The 16,912-nt window shown below is 58.0% G+C and overlaps 1 protein-coding gene across 2 annotated transcripts; it reads left to right on the forward strand.

Moving 5' to 3' along the window:
• Nucleotides 1-4,930: 4,930 nt before the first annotated feature.
• ANGPTL4 (angiopoietin like 4) lies at nucleotides 4,931-13,401 on the forward strand. 2 transcript variants are annotated; one of them, XM_052702132.1, is made up of 7 exons: nucleotides 4,931-5,485; nucleotides 5,943-6,053; nucleotides 6,523-6,655; nucleotides 10,358-10,474; nucleotides 10,566-10,661; nucleotides 10,967-11,242; nucleotides 11,800-13,401. In XM_052702132.1, the coding sequence occupies exons 1-7, from the start codon at nucleotides 4,964-4,966 to the stop codon at nucleotides 11,979-11,981; spliced, it is 1,437 nt and encodes a 478-aa protein (XP_052558092.1). In that variant the 5' UTR covers nucleotides 4,931-4,963; the 3' UTR covers nucleotides 11,982-13,401. The 2 variants fall into 2 exon arrangements, with proteins under 2 accessions (XP_052558092.1, XP_052558093.1); XM_052702133.1 differs by having other exon boundaries at nucleotides 10,361-10,474.
• Nucleotides 13,402-16,912: the final 3,511 nt, after the last annotated feature.

Here is a 16,912-nt window from a genome sequence, read left to right on the forward strand (position 1 = left end):
ATGCCCCAAATTATTACCATCACCATCACCACTGCCATCACCATCGCCAAGGCAGTCAAAGAATCACAGAATTCTTTTATGACTGTCCAAATTAAGACCACTGAAATTATAACCATTACCACCACCATCACCACCATTACCACTATGACCACCAACACCATCCCCAGTGTTATTTAATACCCTGCTGTACCGATGAATGCAGAGTCTTTCACGGCACCGCCAGGCCAGTGGCAAAAGCACCAAGGTGCCCATGTGCCCCATCACCCCCTCAAGGAGCAGTGAAGCTGTGGCTGGGCACAGTGCAGCACTCAGCCCTGGGCTGGGATCCGTGGGGCTGGGAGCACACGGCGCGCTCCGATGCGCATCACCCTCCTGGGGTGGATGAGCTGTGAGCCCAGGCAGGGAGAGCCGCTAATTGGAAACACATGTTGTTCCAATTGAGCGATGACTGTGAAAATAAGAGTCCAATTTCTCTGCCTGCTGAGCCTCCCATGTTCACCAAAGCCCTCCGGTTTCCTGGCAAGGGCGACCTTCTGCCCGCTGACCCAGCGCCGTCTGGGTGAGAAGCGCCGGTGGGAAAACCCTCTGACCTCCAACACAGCGATTGTTCCACTGCAAAACCTAAATTTATCCCCAAAGCGGTGACGGCACAACTCACACATGGCCCACTCCCCTCTCCTTGGAGTCTCCCTCACGCCGGCTGTTTGTAACCATAAGGGCACGCCGGGGCTGAGCAGCAGGAGGAGGAACTGCCTTTGAGTTCAGGCAGGGCCGAACTTTCACACAATGACCTGGGGGTCAGCGTGGGAAGGAGCGGGATGGAGAAAGGCAGAGAACAAAGGCGCCCGTGGCTGGAGCTGCCCGCTGCTGGTGTGCAGCCAGATGTGCTGGGGGAGCTGACGGCGCAGTGCCTGGGAGAGAGGCTGCGAGGAAGGCGATGCGAAGCGGTCATGGAAAGGAGAAATCCGGGGGAGAAAGGAGCACGGAGCCAAGTGGTGTGAGAAATGGAAGCAGTGCAGGGATGGGCGCAGTCCTGGGATTTCCTGGTGAAGAAGTGGGGGTTGGTGCCCTCACACCCTACATGGGGGGAGCCGGGGTGGGGAGAGGGATTGGAAAGAGGATGGAGTTGAGAATGGGGTTTGGAAAGAGGAGGGGGGTAGGGATGGATGTGGTAATGAGGATGGAAACGGCAGTGGAAATGGGGATGGGGAGGTGACAGAGATGAGGGTGAGGATGGGGATGGGATGGGAATGGGGGTTTGAAAGAGGATGGGAGTGGGTATGGGAGTGGGTATGGGGATTGGAAAGAGGTTGGGGGGTTGGGGATGAAGATGGTAATGAGGATGGGATAAGGATGGCTTTGGGGATGGGGAGGTGATAGGGATGGGGATGGAGTTGGAAAGAGGACGAGGGTAGAGATGGAGATGGGGATGGAGAGCTGATGGGAATGTGGATGGGATGGGGCTGGAAAGAGGATGAGGAGTGGGGATGGAGATGGTAGTGAGTATGGGGTGGAGATGGAGAGGGGGTGGTAATGGAGTTGGGGAGGTGATGAGGATGGAATGGGGGTAGGAAAGAGAATGGGAGAGATGGTAATGAGGATGGGATGTGGAGGTGATAGGGATGGAGATGGGGACAGAGATGGGGATGGGGGTGGAGTGGGGTGAGGATGGGGGTGGAGTGGGAGAGGGATGGTGATTGGAAAGAAATTGGGGGAGTGGGGATGGAGATGGTAATGAGGATGGGATGAGTATTGAGATGGAGATGGGGAGATGATAGGAATGGGGATGAGGATGAGGATGGGATGGAAATGGGGTTGGAAAGAGGATGAGGGTGGGGATGGAGATGGGGATAGGGAGGCAATGGGGGCGAGGATGGAATGGGGATGGGATGGAATGGGGATGGGGTGTGGAAAGAGGATGAGGGGTGGGGATGGAGATGGTAGTGAGGATAGGGTGGAGATGGGGAGGTGATGGAGATGGGAATGAGAATGGGGAAGAAATGTGGATGTGATGGAAGTGGGGATGGGGATGGGGAGGTGATGGGATCTAATCTGGGGATGGGGCTGATAATGGAGACGGTGACTGCAATAACGATGGGATGGGGGTGATGATACGGAGGGTCCCCTGTGCCTGCAGAGATAGATACTCCTAAAATTAACAACAATTAACTGCTTTCGACCCTGTTGGGGCCAGGGGATGAACCCAGTGGAACGGGCAGAGACCTGGGAGGCACCACCAAGTGCCCTGCTGCTCCCTGGGCTGCTGCGAGGTCCCAGAGGCTGCAGGATCTGCTGGGCTGGGACCCCTTGCAGGATCTGTCCTGGGTGGGGGCTGTGTGGTTCTCTGTCCCCACAGCCAAAGGAAAGAGACAGCATCACCCCCATTACGTCGGTGCCACCCTTATGTCCTGTGTGCCAGCAAACTCCAGCCCTGCCCAGCACAGCCCAGGGAGCAGCCAGCCGTGCTGGAGCCTCTTTTCCATGCAGGGCAGAATGGGGTGCTGGAAATACACTGAGAGCCACCAGACTCCATTTTAAGCTCTATTTAAAGTTGAATGCAGCTTCCCATTACTCCATTCCCATTCACAGGTAGCTCGGGGCCTCAGAGAGGAGCTTTTCATTTTCGAGTGTTAAAAATTCATATATCTCAGGGCAAACTGGCATCGTCCCAATAGGAAAACACATCCCGAGTAAAATGCATCAATCATGCAGCTTCCGGAAGGGTTCGGGCTCCTCGCGTTGCCTCTCAACACAACCATTACAAATCAGCACCGCAGTTACGTTTGCTCCAGGACCCCACGTAACCCCGCTGCTCCCCAGGCTGCGATGTGGGACGAACTCTGATGTTGGGTAACGGCGGGGCAGGGAGCTGAGTTACTCACAGGATTCATTTACCGTGACATCATTAACCCGCAGGAATTGTCAACACGCGGAGCCGTGCTGCCCCGTTCGGCCCAATGGCTCCGGGCTCTGCGCTTCCCCGCTGCCGGGGCTCTGGGGTGCTCCGACCTCCGGCCCCGCGGGCGCAGCGCTGCCTCCTTCCTGGGCACCCAAAGGTGGCAGGACGGAGAGAAAGAGATTTTCCATAGCTTTGATTTTTGAGGGGGAGGGGAACCCGGCGTGCAGGGCTGCGGTTGCCCCCCCCAGCGCTGTCACCCCCCCGTGTGCCCCGCTCCCACCGTGGTGACACACGGGGCCGAACGCGACCGCAACGGGCGTTTTTTGTTGTTGCAGAGCCGGGAGCGGTGCGGCCAAGAAGCGTGAATTCCTTCGTGGGGAGGAAAAAAAGAAAGAAAAAAAAAAAAAAACAAACCAAAAAACACAGACAGAAAATCCCTCTAAGCCAGGGGAAGAGGCAGCGCCCGAGGGAAGAGCTGCTGACGGAGTCAAAGACGTTTGCAAATGAATGGAGGGGGATGAATGAGCTCTCAGAGGGGCATTCCTGGGGATGGGCTGCACTCAGAGGAGCGGGTCTCCTCCTCCACCCAGAGCAGCTCTGCTCGTAAGCCCCGGACCTACAGCACCCATGGGTGGGGGCTCCATGGGGGCAAGTGGCAAAGCTCAGGGAATGAGGGCCGCCAGGGTGTGGGTGGGACTGCCAGCAGGGGGGGATGGGGTGGGAATGGGAATGGGATGGGGATGAAGATGGAGATGGGGATGAAGATGTGGATGGGATGGGATGGGATGAGAATAGGAATGGGGATGGGGATGGGGATGGGATGGGATGGGGATGGGGATGAAGATGGGGATGGGGTATGAAAATAGAAATGGAGATGGGGATGGAGACGGGAGTAGGAATGGGAATGGGGATGGGATGGGGTGGGATGGGGATAGGAATTGGAATGGGGATGGGATGGAGATGTGTGTGTGGGAGGGTGGGAATAGAGATGGAGATGGGATGGGGGTGGAGATGGGAATGGGAATGGGAATGGGAATGGGGATGGGGATGGGAATGGGGATGGGAATGGGAATGGGAATGGGAATGGGAATGGGGATGGGGATGAGAATGGGGATGGGGATGGGAATGGGAATGGGGATGGGAATGGGAATGTGGATGAAGATGGAGATGGGAAGAGGGATGAGAATGGGAATGAGGATGGAGATTGGGGATGGGAATGGGAATAGGGATGCAGTGGGGAAGAGATGGGGATGGAGATAGGGATGGGAATGGGATGATCAACAAATGGAAATGGGCATGGGAATGGGGCAGGCGTGGGGAAGAGATGGGATGGGCCAGGGAAGGAATAGGAATGGGAGTGGGAACGGGGATGGAATAGGAATGGGGATGGGGTGAGGAAGAGATGAGGATGGAGAAAGGGATGGGAATGTGATGGGTAAGGAATGGAAATGGAGATGGGAATGGGGGGGAATGGGATGGTGATGAGGATGGGGAAGAGATGGGTATGGGGTTTGGATGCAGAAATGGTGGGGGTGGGGAGAGGGAAGGAATAGGAATGGTGATGGAATGGGGAAGGGGTGGATGGAGGTAGGGATGGAAATGGGATGTGGAAGAAATGGAAATGGCGGTTGGGTATGGATGGAATTTGGAAATAAGAATGAGGATGGGGAAGAGACAGGATGGAGAACGGATGGGATGGGGAAGGGACGGGGGTGAGGTTTGGACGGCAAAGTAGTGGCGATGGGGACGAGATGGAGAGGGGACAGACAGCAATGCCAGGCACGGGCAGGGCGCGGCTCACAGGGGAGCGGCCGGGCTGCCCCGGGTGGATTCTCGGAACCGGGTCCGTAAGGGTTTGGGGGGGGGATGAGCCGGGGCTGCTCGGCTGGGGCTGCGGGAAGGGCCGGGGTTGGGCTCGGCGCAGGGAAGGCGAACAAAGCGGCGGGGAAGGGCGGCGCGGGGCGGGCGCGGGGCGGGCATTCCCCGCAGCGATGCGCGGCTCTCCACCCGGGTGCCGATAAAAGGGGCGGCGCGGCGGCCGGGCGCGCATCGGGACCGGCGGTCATGCAGCTCTCCGGGGCAGCGCTGCTGCTGTGCGCCGCGGCGGCGGGGATGGCGGCGGGACCCGCACCGGGAATGGGCCGAACCGGGACCGAACGGCGGCCGGCGGCGGGCGGCAAAGAGCGGAGGGCGCAGTTCGCCTCCTGGGATGAGGTGAACGTGATCGCCCACGGGCTGCTGCAGCTCGGCCACGGCTTGAAGGAGCACGTGGACAGGACCAAGGGGCAGATGCGGGAGCTCGGCAGCCGCCTGAGCGCCCACAACAGCTCCATGGGGCGGCTGCTGCGCCAGGCTCGGGAGACGCAGGAGCAGGGAGAGCTGCTGCGGGCCAGCGTGCGGGAGCTGGAGGGCCGCGGGCGGCAGCTCTTCAACCTCTCCGAGACGCTGCGGCAGCGGTTGGAGGAGGTGGCGGCCGACAAAGCCGAGATCCAGGGCCGGCTGGAGCAGCTGGAGGGCCGCGTGCGGCAGGCGCTGCAGGCGCGGCCGGCGGAGAACCAAAGCTCCAAGGACCTGGGAGCGCTGCAGGTGGGCGCGGAGCGGAGACGCGGAGGGCTCCGGGGGGACCCGACCCGATGGGCGTAACGGGGGAGACCCGAGGGAGCGGCCCCTGGGGATGAAGGGGGACCCGAATCGAGCGGGAGCGGTGGGAACGGGAACAGCGGAGCTGATGGGGCACCGGGAGCGACCCGGAGAAACGGGGATGGGAGGGGACCTCACCCGAATGGGAGCACCGACCCCATCGCAGCGCTCCGGGTGGAGCGGGGCGCCGGGGACCCGACGACCCTCCCAGCACACAGGGGGACCAACCCTGCTGGGACACGGGGAGCAGCACGGAGGGAACCGACCTGCCCAGGGCACTGGGAGCACCCGACCTGGGGACATTGGGAGCTGCCTGCGGGGACCTTGCCCTGGTGCTCCGTGCCATGTGTGCACGGGCTGCGCCCGTGGCTGCGGGGTTCACCGGGCTCTTCCTCCCCTGCAGACCCTGATGGATGCCCAGAACTCGAGAATTGAGGAGCTCCTGCAGAAGATCAAGCAGCAGCAGTACAAGCTGGACAAGCAGAATCTGCAGATTAAAAGCCTGCAGAGCAAGGTGAGCTCCTGCCCAGCTCCTAGGAGCACAACAAGCTCCTGTCCCTTGCAGCCAGCTGGCACAAAGCATCAGTGGCAGAAGGAGCAGCACTGCTGCTGTGCCCTGGCTTCAAGTGTCCTCTGAAGGACGTGGCCCTGGTCCCTGTACCGCAGTGCTGGTGCATATGTAGTGAAAAAAATAAGCCAAATGAAACAGAATTGGGAGCTTCCAGAGAATTGGCACTGGGAAATGTGAAACATTCGTGTATAGGGACCAAACCTCTCTGCGTTGGTCCATTTAGTTTATCTGCAGAATAAACTCATTAGCGTGGGTGTGAAAAACCACAACTTGCCCCAGATTCCTCCTGTTCCTCAAGCTTTCTGGGCAAGCCCAGCCCCAGCTCTGGTCTGGAATTCTTGGGCAGCAGCGCTGAGAATCAGCTGAGATAAAACCGTTCCAACTTGCAGCTTCTGGATTTTTTGTTTTTCAGGTCAACCTGCTGATCCCTTTACATCTGAAGGACAACAAAACACAGTCTCCAAAGTGGAAGATAAACCCAAAGAAAAGCTTCAGCCACACCAACCAGAGCCATAATGTGAGCGTGGAGCCCGTGCTGCCACACAGTGAGTATCAACGTGTGCTGCCCTGCTTCGCCTTGCAGGAGCACAGCAGCAGCAGTTGCAGCCGTGCAGAAACAAAAGGTTCAGTTGTCCCGGTTCAGGGTGTGAGATCTGTGTGCAAAACCAGGGCTTGGGGGCTGGGCCAGACTGGGGGAGAGCTGGAACAGGGGTAGGACCCGACCATTGGGATCAGTGTTAGTCCAGATGGAATTCAAGGGTTTAAGGGGAATTTTTCTGCCTGATGTTAAGAATGCAGTGAGAAGCAGAGGAGCTCTGAGAGCAGCTATTTGTTTCTGCTCTTGGAGTTAGCTTCTGTTCCCCTGCTGTCAACTGTCCCCGGGGTGCAGGGGAGCAGCAGGACGGTGCCCAGGGCCACGATGTACAGCGAGGTCTGTGCGCATCCCTCTTCCTCTGCTCACATTTGGGTCTCGTAGACAAAAAGGACAGGTGCCTCAGCTTGCACTGCTCAGAGTGCAAAGCAAACGCCTGGGAGCAGAGGAGCTGGAGGCTCGCAGCCCTGGGAAACGTGCAAGGCAGTGTCCTATCTGAATCCTCCCCGTTGTGCTGGGTGCATCCTCCTGCTGTGGGGTCGGAGGAGCAGCACCGAGCAGCATTTCTGTGCCATCCCCGTTGTGCTGCAGCCGGGAAGCAGCGGTCCTGCAGAGGTCACTGCAGGGAGCAGCTGCTCTGCTGTTGTGTCAGCTCAGTCGCGGCGCTGGGGAAGCGTCTGTGCAGCTGTCTGGGGATGTCCAGCCTGAGCCAAACAGGGCGAGAATCCACAGGGAATCCTAGGGTTTAGCACAGGGGAAAGCACACGCGGGTTTGTGTGTGCAGAGCTGTCAGTGGCGTGCCTCAGCACGGCGTGAGCAAAACAAAGCCTGGGCAGTAAGCAGAGAGCCACGCGGTGCTCCAAGAGCCCCGTTCTGCAGCAGGGCTGTGTGCTGCTTCCCTCGCTCCAAGCGGGGCTGTTGAGCTGGAGGATTGTTCTCCCAGCTCTCTGCTTTGTGACTCACCCTTAGCAGCGTCTCCTGCCCTGCTCTCAGGTCTGGGTTGTGCCGAAGGCGCGGTGTGAGGCAGCGGCTTTGCTAGTTACTGGTGTCAGACTCTGTGCTGGCTGCTGGCTGCAGCTGTGGGGCGCAGAGAAGACCCACGGCCCGTGGGAACGGTGGGAGGGAAGGGTGTGAGCTCAGCACCATGTGCCCTGCAGCTCCCATCAGCATCCCCACGCGCCAGGCATCCCTCCATCCTTCAGTGCTTCCTCCCCGCCCTGCAGAGCCCTCCGCTCCCTCGTGCTCTCCTGATCCCTGTTGTTGATATCGCCGTCAGAAAACAAATTGGCTTCCTTTCATTACCAAGCTGAGTCGAGTTTTCTGGCAAACCTTAAAGCTGACGATACCCTGGCAGGCCGGCCCCGTGCCCCCTGCCTGGGGGGCTCGCAGTAGCGCTTCTCCTTGTGCCTGCGGCTGCTCCCTGCCCGATGTCAGGGATCAGCAATGAACTCCACCAGCAGAGTTTTCAAAAAGACCCTTTCATTCGCATCCAGCGAACACGAGGTTTTTTTTGGGGCCAGGGATGGCAGCGCGCCAAGCATGTGAAAGTTGAAGGTTTGAAGCAGCCTGGAGAGTGAAAGGTTTAATCGCTCACAGAAAGAGGATCACATCTTTAGGCAGAGGCTGTGCGCTCTGGCAGCCGGCCCAGTAGGGGAAGGGTAAAGCCCCACTCTCCCCGTGGCGCCGGGACTCCGAAATAATGGGGTTGGGGCTGGCGGGGGGCAGGAGATGCAGACAGCTGGGGGGGGGCAGGGGGGGCACGCCCTGCCTGCAGACAGCTCTGTGTTTATCCCGGGTTGGTGACCTCTGTGTGCCTGGAGATCTGCTGGGTGAACAGGGTGCCGTGCCTGGGGCTGCTCCAGCAAGCTGTGCTGGTTAGGAGTCTTGTTTGGCTGAATAAAGAGGGAGGGAAAGGAAAACATGCTGAGCAGCCAGGAGGTCTTCTTGTTTTGCCAGTGCCATACGGGTGTGCAACACAAACTGGAGCGAATGAGTTTGTTCCTCAAACAAAGATTGAGCTGAGGCTGTTCAAGCAGCTGCATTTCATTCAGCTGCTCAAAAAAGTCCCCGTTGCACTGGGAGAACAGAGGAGAGAAAGAGCGCAATGTGTTTGGCCAGAAATCAGCGGGGAGGAGGGGGGAGAAGAGAACAACCAGGGGGCAGGGCTGGCTAATGCACAGGGAATCGTACCTGAGCGCTCGCTGGGCTCCATCATTGCTGGGAGGAGGTGAGGAGTTGCTGCATCTGCATGAGCCACTCTTGCTGGGCATCACCTAAGGGGCTCCTTCCCCTGAGCCCCCTCTGGCTTCTCTGGCTGCTTTTATTAGAAAGCGAGCAGAGTGATGCTGGGTGCTTTGTGTGCTGTGATGCACAATGCTTGCCGTGGCCTTGGTGGCACCCAGCGCTCTGTTGGTGTCTGTGGGGGGGTCACAAAGGATGCTGCAGGCAGTGCTGGAGCCCATCGGTGGGCCTGCAGGAATGCGGGGGTCCTCACACAGAGCAGTGCTGGGGGCTGCGAGATGCTTCCCAGGGCCGGGCTGCAGTGGTGGGCATGGAGGGGGGGGGGGACATCTGAGGAGAGAAAAGTTCACAGCGGGGGGCTGATGGGGGAGGGGGGAAGTGGGTGAGAGGTGGCAGCGGGTGTCACATTGCCACCCCCCCCCTCCCCCCACTGCTGACCTTTTCTCCACGGCTGACTCCAGCCTCCCAAAGAGGAGGGGGCCGGGGTGATGCCCTGCAGGCAACGTCCTCCCCCCAAAGGCCCCATTCCCCTCTCTGGCTCTGGATGCAGCCCTGTGGCCACGCAGAGAAGCCTCCCTCCCTTCCCAGACTCTGTGGGCTGCTATTGCGGGCGAGGGACCCCGGTGCCCTGGGGGCACACGGTGAGGGCTGGCCCGGTGTTGGGGTCCCATCACCTCCCAGTGGCAGCTGTGAGCCTCACGCAGTCACCCCACACCCAGAGCTGCCCGGGGAACAGAGCAGCTTTGTGTGGGGTGATGGGGCCGGGGGCACCTGTCCCTGCACACAAAGAGCCCCTTGACGTGCCGGCACCCCACAGCCCAGAGGCTGAAGTCCCCTCACATCCTCCTTCGGCCTTTTGACTCTGGGTTTTGTAACAGGGCTGCTTTTTTTTTTTTTTTTCCTTCCTTTTTTTCTTTTTTTCCCCACCCCGTGCGCTGCGGGCGCTGGTTCCCGGATGGACTTTTATCGGTGCTGTTGTAACGGTGCTTTGCTGGCAGCTGGGGACAAAGTCCCCGACAGGCAGAAGGGGAGAAGTGGAAGCTCAGAGCCGTGAGGGGGGGGCGGGGGGAGGTGAAGCTTTCCTCTTGCAGGTGGTTGCTTGTGGGCCATCCCTGCAGGGCGCTGCGGGTGTCTGCCCCGCTGGGGAGCGTTCTGTCCAGCCCTGGGTCACTGCAGCCTGGCCCCGTGCCCGGCTTCTCTCTTGGATGGGAGCCCGAGGAGCTGCCTTAGGAGCAGTGGGAAGATATTGGGTCACTGGCGTTCAAAGCTCTGCAGAGCCAGGGATTCATCTCAGCACGCATCCGATGCTGATGTGTGCGGCTCCCGTCGAGCTGCGCGTGCGGGGCTGTGGCAGGAGCAGCAGCCAGGCTGCGGGTGTGGGGCCGACCTCTCAGACTCTTTTCCCTTCTTCCAGCAGAGCTCCCAGAGGACTGCCAGCAGCTCTTCCTGGCTGGGCAGCAAAGCAGTGGGGTCTTCCAGGTGCAGCCCTCGGGGTCCCAGCCCTTCAAAGTCTACTGTGACATGACTGCAGGTACAGTGGAGGAGATGCCGTGCATCTCGCAGTGCTTTGCACGGTGCTCTTGCCAGCAGCAGCCCTGAAATGTGTCTTTTCCCTCCTGCAGAAGGCGGCTGGACGGTGATCCAGAGGCGTACAGATGGCTCTGTGGACTTTGACCAGCTTTGGGATGCCTACAAGAATGGCTTTGGAGACCTTCATGGTAGGTGGATGGTGGCATCTATCTTAGCACAGGACATGTGATAACTTAATTAGGACAATTAATTCCCCCTCACCTCCTCCTGTAGACCTCCATGTGCAGGAGCAGTGTTGGGATGAGGAGGGGGGGGACACTGCTGGCACCCCCAGAGCATTTGTCTCTCTGACTGGTCCTGCACATGCAGACAGCGACTCAAAAGCTTCAGGGTCTGGGTCTGAGGTCTTTCTTGCCCTTGAATCCTGTTTGTATACCTGTTCTGCACCACATCTTTGTATCCCTGGGACCACAGAAGACCATCTGTGTTTCAGGTGACTTCTGGCTGGGCTTGGAGAAGATCCATCACCTGGTCCAGGAGGGAAGGTACAACCTCCTGATTGAGCTGGAAGACTGGGAGGGAAACTCCCAGGAGATTCAGTTTGAGTTCAGCCTCGGTGGGGAGAGCACAGCCTACACACTCAACCTGCTGGGACCTCTGTCTGGAGAATTGGAAAATGCCATTGGGGACTTTAGGCAGCTGCCCTTCTCCACTCGGGATCGTGACCACGATCTCAAAGCGGACACAAACTGTGCCAAGCACCTCTCAGGTCAGTGTGGGCTCTTCCTCTTCCAAGGGATCATAGAATCCTAGAATGGCCTGGGTTGAAAAGACCACAATGATCATCCAGTTCCAACCCTCCCGCTATGTGCAGGGTCACCAGCCACCAGACCAGGCTGCCCAGAGCCACATCCAGCCTGGTGTGTGATGTGCCATTTCCCTCCTGCCCTGGGAGGTAGCTGTGGTTGGGCTGCCATGGATCAATTCAGCCCTTTGATGCTGAGCCTGTGTTGCTCCCAGCATCCTGGGATTGCTGCAGGAGGGGTCCTTGGGAGGAGCCATGCAGATACAGGGAGGGATGCTGAAGCCATGTAGGGATCATGGCTCAGGTCTTGGCCAAGCATCTGTCTTTGTGACAGCTTTGCTGGCTGCCAGCTTGTCTGGATCCATACGGAGATCACCAGTAGATGGGATTCCTCAAGGGTTCACGAGGCCCTGTGAGCTCCCAAAGCCCTGAAGCGTGGGGGAAATGGGGACAGCAGCTGCCTTGAGGGTGGGTTTGATTCTGGAGAAGTGCTGTGTGTTAAACCCTGCTCTGCATTTCAGGCGGGTGGTGGTTCAGCACCTGCGGCCACGCCAACCTCAATGGGAAGTACTTCCGCTCCATCCCTCGCCAGAGGCACGAACGCAAGCAGGGCATCTTTTGGAAGACTTGGAAGGGCAGATACTACCCTCTGAAATCAACCACCATGAAAATCCAACCCACAGTGCTGGAAGCAGAGCCCTAAAGCTGCCGTTTCAGACTTGACCTTCCCCGCGGAGCGCGGTCGCGAGCTCCATCAGTTGGTGTTTACAGGAAACAAACCCACCCTCCCCGCGGAGACCCCCGAGGTGTGTTTCTCTTTGCTGGCGCAGTGCAGCTCTTCATTCAAGTAAAGCAGCTCCATGTCAGTGAAGCCCCCGGATGGGGGTTTCCAAAGCAGGAGGTTGACCTCCAGAGCATGCAGGGGGTCGGGCCGCCCGCCCACTTCGAGCCCTGCAGTGGTCGCTGCAGCCTTCTGGTGCTTTCTGCCCTGTCTGAACACTTCCGTGCTGGGCTGGGATGAAGGAAAGCACGGGAGGTTCTCTCACTGCCCTGCACCCAGTTGGGCGCTGAGCCTCGCCGTCTCCCACCTCTCACTGTTGACCCCACGTGTGACCGTATGCATCCCCTATGAGTGTCCCCAGTCCTCTTCCCCCACTCCTCAGCCACATGGGGTGGGAGCCGTGGCAGCTCCATCTCATTTCTGCCTCGCAGCCCTGCTCTGGTGACTCCAACCCAATGGGAATACAGAATCCTTAGAGGTGGAAGGGACCTCAGAATGCCACGTAGTCCAACTCCCCTGCAATAAACAGGGACATGTGGGTGTCACCGGGAGGATGCGGGACTCCTCTGGGAGAAGGGCACCTCGAGCTCCCTCAGTTTCCCTGCCCCCAAAGCTTGAAAGCTGGCTGGAATTTGTTCAGAGCTGGGAAAAACGCTCACAGCTCCGGGAAGCGATGAGCAAGACGATGCAGGCAGCTGTGGGGGGGCGCTGGGGACTGAGTCATGGCTCAGCCTGGAGCTCAGCAGTGGGACGTGTGCTGGGACAACACGCGCATGGAGCAGCGCCCATCCATGGGAAACCAGTGTCCTGCTGCCAGCTGTGTGCTCTCACAGCCTGGAGCTCTCACAGCCTGGAGCAATGCCTTCTCCAAAAAGCGTCCCCATCCTTTGCACAGCCCCTCCTGCACACCCTAAAGGCCAGGGGACATCAGGGCTGCCCTGCACGAGCTGCACTGCCTGGCTGGGTGCAGCTCTGCCCTGGGATGGGTGAAACAGATCCCCAAAAACTGTTACGGGCCAAGCTGCCGTCTTGGGGCTTCCCAAGCATCCTGCCCTATTGAAGTCATATTGACTGCCGTGCTAGAGCTCCTAGCTGCTAAATACTGTAAATAGCCTTTGTAGGATGTTGGATCTTTTTGATGAACTTCTCGTTCTAATTTGTTTCCGTATTTAAATGCAGTGTTAATGTGGTGTAATTTATAAGCGTCGGCGCTGGAAAACAACAGCTGTAGTTTGTGTATTTTAAACGTTTTTTTGTTGGTGGTTTTTTGTTGGCTTTTTTTTTTTTTTTTGTACTAAAACATCTTTTCTGAAAATGTCTTTTAATAAAAAGAAGCCTGTAAGTGTCCTGCCTGCATTATTTGCGTGACAGTGCACCGGTGGTTCTGTGGGAGATGTGCAAGGATGTGCATTCAGATGCTTTGCTCAGTGGGTGCTTGGATTCTTATTGTCCTGACCATGTCCTGTGTGGAGCTGACAGTCCCCCTGGGTTCCGCTCTGCTTGGAGCTTACAGGCTCCATGTTTTTCTGCTGGGAATGAGGCCCTGGAGCAGCAGCCCTTATTCTCTGATGGCAAAACTTTGCACCAAAGCTACTGCCTGCAGCTGGCTGGATGCAAACACAATTGGAATTGTATGGACAGATAAAGGCAGACCTGACCAGGAGCTGCCCCAGCCAACAACAGCCTTGTAGCTGTTTGTACCATATATGCCAAGCAATATCCATCAGCTTGTAGGCAGCTATCACATGTGAAGGAATCTGGGGTTCCTTCAGTCTTCCCAGGGACAGATCCAGGCTGGTATTGAGGGCAGGCAAAACAGCAGCATCTCCATTTGAATACAGATATCCTACTGCAAAGCAGAAAGCAGCACCAAAACCCATCAAACCCACAGAACGGCTCATTCCAGGAGCGAGAGACAAGAGCCAGCACGGCTCGGGAAGTCCCTGGGAGCAGCTGTACAAACACCTGCACACCTGGCCTGCCTGCTCCTGCTCCATCCAACCCCGGAGAAAACCGCAGGGTTAATGGCAGCCCCGAGCACAATTGCACAAGGAGCCCACTAGGCTGCCCCGTGCGATCCATCCGCTCCCCCTTGTGTTCAGAAATACATTTTTAATGCTCCGTTTGCTTTAGGCAGAAGCAGCAGCGTGCCGCGTTGTGCTCGGGATGCTGAAGTGGTCAGATTAAGGAGGGGTGTCCATAGAATCACAGAACGGCCTGGGTTGCAAAGGAGCACAATGCTCATCCAGTTCCAACCCCCTGCTGTGTGCAGGTCACCAACCAGCAGACCGGGCTGCCCAGAGCCACATCCAGCCTGGCCTTGAATGCCTGCAGGGATGGGGCATCCACAGCCTCCTTGGGCAGCCTGTGCCAGGTTTGGCAGGACGCAGTGCTGTTTCTCCCTACGAGGAGCTGCAGCTGCCATTGGGGTCCCTCTGCTCCAGGCCCCACAAACCCAGGGCCCTCAGATTCTCTCCCACCTTTGCAGCCCTTCTGGGGTTGCTCTTGGATGGTTCAATGCCCTTCTGACTTTGTGGGGCCCAAATCTGCACCTGGGGCTTGAGGTGCCTCCCTACAAAGACAGGCTGAGGGAGCTGGGCTTGTTCAGCATGGAGAAAAGAAGGCTGGGGGTGACCTCAGTGCAGCCTGCAGTGCCTAAAGGGAGCCTGCAAACGGGAGGGGAATCAACTCTGTGCAAGGGGGGATGGCAGCAGGACAAGGGGAAATGGTTTGAATTGAGGGAGGGCAGATGGAGGTTGGATGTCAGGGGAAGTTCTGTGCTGTGAGAGCGGTGAGGGGCTGAACAGCTGCCCAGAGAGGCTGTGATGCCCCGTCCATCCCTGGAGGTGTTCAAGGCCGGGTTGGATGGGGCCCTGGGCAGCCTGGGCTGCTGTGAAATGGGGAGGTTGGTGGCCCTGCAGGGGGTTGGAGATTCACGACCCTTGGGGTCCCTTCCAACCCCGGCCATTCTGTGATTCTGTGAAAATATTGAAGTCCAATTTGGAAGGAGGGTTAAAGGAGCCCCCCAAGCCCCCTCAGCCCCCAGACCGACAAACCCGGGCCCTCAGCCCCCTCCTCACGCACTCTCAGCTCATCCCCTCGTGCACGCTGTGACCGCATCCATCACCGCTCACACTGCGGCTCTTCGCAGCTCCGGATGGAGGACAGGCAGCTCCCTCCAGTGACAGCGGGAGAAACGGCGGCGAAGGACGGGCTGGAGCCGTGCTGGGAGCTGGAGAGCTCCGAGGGGGTCGGGTGGTGGCGGTGATGCAGTCAGCATTAGCGATGCACACACAGGGTGCTCCTGTCACTCTTCCAAAATTACAGTGACCCTTCTTGGGTGGTGCGACAAGAAAAGAAAGCGATTTTGATCCCAATTGAGAAGAAATAGCTTGTTTTATTATTTTTTCCTGCTAAAATCCATGCATGCCTCAGATTCAGCTCAGAACCCATTAAGCTGCTGCAGAGGACAAAACTAAGTTGTTTTCCTCCTGCTGCTCCGATAAGACTGACAGCGAAGCGATGGAATTGAAGGGTCTTATTCAGCAGAGCAATGAGAAGCTGCTCTCTTCTCCCATCTTTCACCTGCCTGGGGTGGGAGATACTTTGCCATAGGGAACTCAGCGTGGGACCATTCCCCTCCCTGAGAGGTTCTGCACCATCCACCCCAGGGCAGCCCTGCTGCTGCCGTTCTCTGCTCAGCGTTGTTTGCCCCATGGCCTGGCAGTGCTGAGGGCATCACCCAGTGGGGCCAAACTCACTGCAGTCCTGTGGGGATATGTGAATATCAATGGGAGAAAGCAACAACACGTCCCAGCAGATCCTGGTTGTTAAAGATCCCTTCTGTGCAGGTTAAAAGGCCAATGCCTCGTGGCTGTTTGTGAGCGCTGAGGCTGCAAAGGAAGGGTGAGAAGAAAGATTTACTCTCTGTTTCAACAGAAACCTCCATCTGTCTGAGAGGAATTTCTTGTGTGACCCTTGGTGAGGTTGGGAGGCAGCGTCTTTCCTAGAGCCTGCATCTGTGAATCCATTTCTTTCTTCCCCAGCTGCTTCCATGGCTTCTTATGCAATAGAGATGCCTACACACAGCACTGGGGCTGCAGTGTGTGTTTGCATCCATATCTCACCCCATTTTCAGATCAGTTTTCATACTGAGAATAATTTTCAGCCAGCAGGAGCCGGGTCCCAGCTCTGATGGGAGCTGTTAGCCTGATGCTGCCTGTTCCCATGTCCTCATACATTTGTTAGCGTTTACACCAGGGAAGAGCAGCCCGTGAGAAGCCTCCCCCTGCCTGCCTGTGGTGTTCATGATTTGGGTGGGTCAGGAGCTGCACAGCCTGGGGGGGTTGAGCTGATGCCTTCAGCATCTCCGCAGGGGGATGGCAATGAGCACAAAGCTTTTTCTCTCCCTGCTCTCCTTATCCTTGCTGCCACGCGGTGCCAGAGAGCCACTAATCCTTCATCCAGCTGAAGGCTCCTCCAGGGAAAGTAGGGCAGAACGTTTAATGAGCAGAGCGAATGTTCTGGCACATCACAGAGCGAGGAAGGGACGGAGCCGTCGCCTTCCCTGGGTGAATTTGTCTCAGGCACGGATCAGAAGCGTGGCAGCAGCGGGCGCAGCGCTGGTGCATGGATGGGTGCAGGGGGCGCACACTGAGTGCCTGCACTCCTGCAGCTAGGCCGTGGGGGTTCTCCAAGCAGCAGTTTGAGCCTGGCTGTGCTCACAGCATCGGTGGCTGCTGCTCTGTCATTGGGAAACCCCCAGAGCAGCACAGCTGCAGCGTTCCCTGAGGGTGGAACGTCCATCAGGACATGGGCTGGAGCCAAGAGAAAAGGGGAAATGCCTTCCTAGA

The sequence above is a fragment of the Tympanuchus pallidicinctus genome, unplaced genomic scaffold (assembly GCF_026119805.1).
Source record: "Tympanuchus pallidicinctus isolate F22 unplaced genomic scaffold, pur_lepc_1.0 scaffold43, whole genome shotgun sequence".
NCBI lineage: Eukaryota > Metazoa > Chordata > Aves > Galliformes > Phasianidae > Tympanuchus > Tympanuchus pallidicinctus.

Coding starts and splice junctions, on each gene's coding strand:
- ANGPTL4 (XM_052702132.1), top strand. CDS start 4,964: ATGCAGCTCTCCGGGGCAGCGCTGCTGCTGTGCGCCGCGGCGGCGGGG. Junction 5,486..5,942: donor AGGACCTGGGAGCGCTGCAG/GTGGGCGCGGAG, acceptor CCTCCCCTGCAG/ACCCTGATGGATGCCCAGAA. Junction 10,662..10,966: donor TGGCTTTGGAGACCTTCATG/GTAGGTGGATGG, acceptor TCTGTGTTTCAG/GTGACTTCTGGCTGGGCTTG.